At 33.7% G+C, this 6,610-nt stretch overlaps 1 protein-coding gene across 1 annotated transcript; it reads right to left on the bottom strand.

The window, feature by feature from the left end:
- Positions 1-1,106: 1,106 nt before the first annotated feature.
- Positions 1,107-5,355, bottom strand: LOC110873702 (60S ribosomal protein L34). The gene is made up of 4 exons (XM_022122700.2): positions 5,204-5,355; positions 5,036-5,115; positions 1,489-1,598; positions 1,107-1,350 (listed from the first exon to the last, which is right to left on the bottom strand). Exons 1-4 carry the CDS (start codon positions 5,280-5,282, stop codon positions 1,257-1,259), a joined length of 363 nt encoding a protein of 120 aa, XP_021978392.1. The 5' UTR covers positions 5,283-5,355; the 3' UTR covers positions 1,107-1,256.
- Between the last annotated feature and the right edge of the window lie 1,255 nt (positions 5,356-6,610).

Below are 6,610 nucleotides of genomic sequence, written 5' to 3' on the forward strand. Positions count from 1 at the left end.
ACTTTTTAGAATTTTTTGGATTTTTTGTTATTTTTTGGAATTTTTAGAAAATATTTTTGATTTTTATTATTATTTTTGATTTTTTAGAATTTTTTTTTTATTTTTCTAATTTTTTAGAAAAATTTTATTACTTTTAAAATTTTTATTATTTGTGAAGTCAAAATCTACGAACACTCGAATAAGATGAAAAATATGTCTGTGATGCTCTTTTTTGAGTTACTCATTTACCTTACGTAATACCCATCCTTACCCACGAATTATTTTAAATAGATATCATATAACCCATTCTGACTCATCCTTAGTTATTTCTTAACCCATCCTAACCCATTCTTATTTTTAAAATGACCCAAAAAACCCAAAAGCGTTTTTATTTGCCAACTAATGTGTAAAATACTCATTTTTATGTATTGGTCTTGAGCATCTTTAATTCCGTTAATTTACTACCTTTAGTCCTTTACTAGTGTTCAATAAGTGTGTATACTTAACGAATGCGTTTAAGACTACTTTTAAAATTTTCATTCTAGTTTCTTATAATCTCATTTACAAGAGTTTCTAAAATTCTCATTTTTATTAAACTCGTAACCTCAGTCAAATTGGATTTGAGTTTCTTTAAAATCTTCATTTGCAAAACTCTTATGTTTGTTTGAGGTTCTTTTTAATTGTAATATTCATGCACGGAAGATGATCATGACATATAATATCAATAATAAAGATAACTTTACCCAAAAAACAATAATAAAGATAACAAAAAAAACTAACCATGTTAGTGGCTAGTTAACGACAGGTGACAGGACACATGAAGTGTTAAGTTGGAGGTGGCGGGAGCCAAAATAAAAGTTGGAAGTGACAGCGGGCCAAAGAGATTAGTTGGGGTGATAAAATCCAATAACCCTATTATGAATATACTTTAAACACTGAAAGTATGTCCATTCTTAAACTTCCCTTTTCTACTACTGTCCATTTGGTACCACAAAGTGTCTCCTTTGTTTCATTCTACTTCATTTAACCATTCAAATACATTTATGTAGCTATTCCTTTTATATGAAAACTAACAACTATATTTGAAGACATGACTGCAAATCATTTTTAAAAGATTTTGCCCTGTATAACACAAACACAACAAATTTGCTCAAATTCAAAATCGATCAATACCTTCCATAAGAATCTATAAGTTCACATCTTATAACCATTGTGCCAAAATCAAAACTTCTCTCAAACACATTACTAATAGAAATCTCTTGTTGCTAACCTGTCTTTTAACTCTTTCCGGCTTGCTTTTCTTTGGTCTTTTGAATCTTCAAAACCTTCTTCACGATCTTTTGCTCTTCAACCAAGAATGCTCGAATGATCCTGCAACAAAAACCAATTAGCCAGAGAAAAAAAATCGACCATTTGCTCTTAAATTTTCTAGATCCAACAATTTCAACATACTAACTTTTAAAAGGGATCAATTTGAGTTAAATTAACGGGTAAAAAGATCTCACGAACCTCTCACGCACAGCACCGGCGGATAGAACACCACCATAGGCACGGTTAACCGTTCTCCTGTTCCTTGATAGCCTAGACCTTTTGTATTCAGCCGGCCTCAAGTGAGGAATCTGCAGTCGATGCAACAAAAAATACCAAGTAGCAATTAAAAAATTGTGAAACTATTTAAGACAAATAAGCAATACAATAAAAGATCATACTTTTTACTTGACCTCTAAAATTAAAAAAAAATAGCAAAAGCATTATATTACAGGGTTAAGTTATTCTACAAAGGCTCGTAATTGTAAGAAGTGTAAGAAGGATTTATAGAGTGACAAGTGTTCAATAACCTAAAATTAAACCCACTACATCACCACCCAAAACCTAAACACCCAAGTTATTCTATTTCGCCTCGTAATTGTAAGAAGTGTAAGAAGGATTTATAGAGTGACAAGTGTAAGAAGGAACTGTAAAGTTAAAGCGCGAAACGGGCTGACTTCAGATATGTGAGGTGCTCAATACTCATCGTTTTAAAAAACGTTTGAGCCATGCGCCTCAAGGCGCGCCTCGAGGCGAAACAGCCAAAAAACCAGTCTGAGGCGCGCCTCATGGTGTTTTTAATGTATATGCGCCTCAGAGGGGCTGAGGCGCAAGGGATTTTGATAGTTGCTTTTGATAATATTTGACTTTTTGTGTCAATTTCAAGCATTTCATAACTTTTTTAAGTGTGTTTTGATGATTTTGATGAATCTGATGATGAAATTAGTTAGTATCATTATTTTTATAATATATAATTTTTATATTTATTTATGAATACCGCCTCGGCCTTACGCCTCGTCTCACCTCGAGGCTTACGCCTCGTGAGGCGAAGGGAAAACGCCTCGAAACTCGTTTCCGTTCTTTTAAACCTTGTCAATACTTGTATAATTAATACTTATGAATTAGTTATAGATAACAACTTCTACTTTATAAGACTTAAAAATTAAACAAAAATAATGATAAAGAAAGATAAACTCTATGAGTCTATGTATAACAAAACAAGTTCAATGTATACCCCTACTTGTGTTATTTTTTAATCTCTATATACAACAAAACTAACTCTATGTATAACTAAACAAGTTCAATGTACAACTAAACAATCTCTATGTACGATCAAAAAACGAGAAAAAAAATAACAAAAAAATGGAAAAATGAGCCGCCTTTTTATAAGAAAACCCTTGTTTTCTCTATCAAATGAAACAGGGTTTCTTCCTGGACTTTAATTTTGTGCAGCTGCACTCAATCCTCGTGTGTTTCTTATAAAAAGAAAAGTTGATTAAAATGACAAAATGCAATTTCCTTAGGCAAAACCATAGTTGTTAAAAGCCATCGCCTCTTGCGCCTAGGCCCAATTTCCTAGCAAGGCGAGGCAATTGCGCTTTAATTGCGCCTAGCAAGGTGATGGTTCATGCGCATATTCCAGCGAGATTCCTAGATTCAAATGAGTTTCCGGCCAAATTCTTTAAATTATTGCAAGATTCCAACGAGATTTCTACTTTTATCTAACGAAAACTATTTTTCTACACTAATAGACGATATAAAACGTTATATAATAGCTTTCGTTCTATTTTATTTGAAGAATAGTATTAATTTTCTATTATATAAAAGATATTATATAAGTTTTTTTTGTTGTGCACTTTTCTCTCAGGCCCGCGCTTTTTTTGCGCCTTGCGCCTGGGCCACTGGCGAGACCTATGCGCCTTGAGTGCGCCTAACACCTTTAATAACTATGGGCAAAACCATCAGCATTGGTATTTTTTTTAAATGTGGACACGATAGCTTTGGCATCTTTTTACCAACTTCAATATTTGATTAAAAATGCAAACCAAACTTCACACATCACAGCCTAGAGAAGCAAAATGCTTGCATTAGACCCAAGGTTTAAAAGAACAGAATCGAGTTTCGAGGCGTTTTCCCTTTGCCTCGCGAGGCGGAATTAAAAATAAATATAAAAATTATCTACCTTATAAAAAAATTAAGTACTAAACATAAAATACAGAACTTTCCTAATGTAAACAGACTTGTGAGAATAGTTTTAGGTTGAATATGATAAAAGTTTAATGTTTAAGGGTGTTAATGTAAGTTTTTGTAAATGAAATATATAAAGGTGTCGTTATTTTCTTAAGTAACCCTAAAAAGTTACATCACTCTTTTCTCGCTGTCATCAACTCCTCTGTTCTACTTCTACCCTAATTTTCTTGGTAATCCATAGCTATAAGGTATGTCTCCATCTCTGTTCTACCCTATTTTTTCTTGATTGTGCATAGCTACAAGCATCGTACGTCTTTATCCAGCCTAAAAAACCATACCACTGAGGCGTACGTATGATAACTGGCACTGAGGCGCCGCCTCATGTATGATTTATCACCGTTCCGCCTCGAGGCGCGCCTCAAAACGGACGCCTCTAGCGTTTTTTTAAACTATGATTAGACCTAAAGAATCATAAAACGGTGCATTTTTTACTACACATACTACATTCGCCATATGAAAGCCACAAGTCTCGAAGTACCAGACGGCATCAATTCTATAAAACGCTACAAAAGCCTTGAAGTACCAGACAACATCAATTCCATAAAACGCTACAAGCCTTGAAGTACCAGGCAGCATTAATCCTATAAATAACGGTTCCACCTATGAACAAACTACTTACAGAGTTTCTAATTTGTAACATTTTAAAGTAATAATTTATGTTGTCAAAAGCTCTCACGCACACGCCTAGGTGCAGATGCGTAGCCTTAGCATCGCGCCCTGAAAGATGTGATTTAAGAAGCCATGCGCAAATTCAGACCACTTTCCAGCCAACAATTGTTTAAAACCCCTAAATAGATCTAAAATCAACCTAAAACAGCCTATTATAGCCCCAAGCCTGAAACATAACTTAATTACTAGAACTCCTAAAAAATGTGTTTTATACTACACGCCTAGCTTAGAAAACACCGCTATAGCATCTAGGCTCCATACCAAGCCCATGCACCTTGACTATTTGATTAAACTGATTCTGAATTTAGACTGACGAAGTATTCAGTTTCAAAACAGCAAGGAAGCGCCGAATGCAATCAACAAATCATCCCCAAAACTCATCAAATATATAGAGGCCAGTTAACGTACAATACGGCTTAACGTACATCACGTACGACAGATAATTACGCACGTTCGTTTGAAAATCACGCACGTTGTAAACTAAAAAACCAAATCACGCATGTTGGAAAACATTAATCACGCATGATGAAAACATTAATCACGCACGTTATACACATAATCACGCACGTTGTCGTACCTGATGTACGTTAAGCCGTATTATATTTTACACTTTTCCTATATATATATTTGTTAAATTTGATTGATTCCACCTTATCTAACAATTTAACTAACCATCCTTAATCCTAACTTAAATAAAATGAATACGTAATTCTGCATAAATGTATAAATAAATACACACATCCTTAAACCTAAGAAAACACTATTAGTCACATATCCTAACAATAGAGAGAATCAAATATCTCAAAAGTTGTATTATTATTATTATTACCCCTTGGATTCTCTTTCCAGTAACAGGACACTTAGGACCGCTAGCTCTCTTCTTGGTGGTCTGGTAAACCAACTTTCCACCTATAATAAACGAAACGAATCAAATCAATTAAGATAAGATAAGATACATTCATTCACGTAACAATGCTGAAGAGATTGAGGAGATTACCGGGGGTTTTGACGACCCTGTGCTGGTTGGATTTGGTAGCATAGCTATGCCGCTTGCGGTAGGTCAGACGCTGCACCATATTTAATTTCTCTCTGAAAGCAAATGGCGGAGATGATGAGATGAAGGATAGGCGGAACAAGTTAAAGTAGAGTGCCCTAGATCTGACGGTTATGTGTGAGTCTGTTCAACGGTTCAGATTTGTCTTCTTTCTTTTTTGGTTTTTTTACTTATGCATCTACGGGGTGTTTGTCCTAGCTTTTATTTTATTTCTTATACTTGTATTTTAAAGTAACTTATGCTTGATAAGCTATTTTTAAGTATTTGGATTAGCTTATATTCTACAAGTTGATAATTAATAATTAATCTTTAGTTGTTTGTTAAGTTATTTTGTATTATGGGAAGGGGTATAATATCATTGTGTGTAATGAGTAAAAAACCATCTTCTTAAAATAAGCTAAAAAACCATGTTCCCATAAGATTCTTGGAATTAGCTTATATAAGCTAATAAGCGTAAGCTTAAAAAAGCTAAACCAAACACCCATTAGTGCTTATTTTGTAAAAATAAGCTAAAAAACCTATAAACTTAGATAAAAAAAAAAAAAAGCTAGGCCAAACACCCCCCTAGTAAATGACCCCGTTGCAGCTGTAAAGCTGCTCACTTTTACATAGTGATGGTAAATCACAGAAAAATTACCTCGAAGTTTAAAGTTTAAACTCAAGTAAAACCGTTATTTACAAAATATAAATGGGGAATTGACATGTAATAATCTCATCTAGACCTTATTGACTATTAATAATCTCACCTCAGAATATTCCCCTCACCAGTCTCACCTTTCACCTATTTTTCCTACAATGGTCCCCCGTTAAAAAAAAAAAAAAAAAAAAAAAAAAAAAAAAAAAAAAAAAACTTAACGGAGTTAAGCTTTTTTCCAAATTACAAACAGTTTTTTTAGCACTTTTGATCAGATTGATTATACGAGTCCATTGATGTAAAACTTACTTCGAAATGGTGCTCTAAGTGACTTGATTTTGGTTAATTCGAAATTTAAACACCCGAATTGAAGCGTCGTTTTCATCATTTGGAGCACCGTTTCGAGGCAAGTTTTACATCAATGGACTCGTATCGTCGTTCTAACCAAAAGCCCTAAAAAATCTGTTTGTAATTTGGAAAAAAGCTTAACTCCGTTAAGTTTTTTTAACGCGGGACCATTGTAGGAAAAATAGGTGAAAGGTGGGACTGGTGGGGGTAATATTCTGAGGTGGGATTATTAATGGCCAATAAAGTCTAGATGACATTATTACAGTCCAATTTCCCAATATAAATTAGCAACATTCATTTTGTTGCTTTATATTGTTGTAACTTATGGATTAGGTGTTTTTAAAAAAGTTTTTGTATTTTCCATCTTT

Source organism: Helianthus annuus, chromosome 8 (genome assembly GCF_002127325.2).
Source record: "Helianthus annuus cultivar XRQ/B chromosome 8, HanXRQr2.0-SUNRISE, whole genome shotgun sequence".
Lineage (NCBI taxonomy): Eukaryota > Viridiplantae > Streptophyta > Magnoliopsida > Asterales > Asteraceae > Helianthus > Helianthus annuus.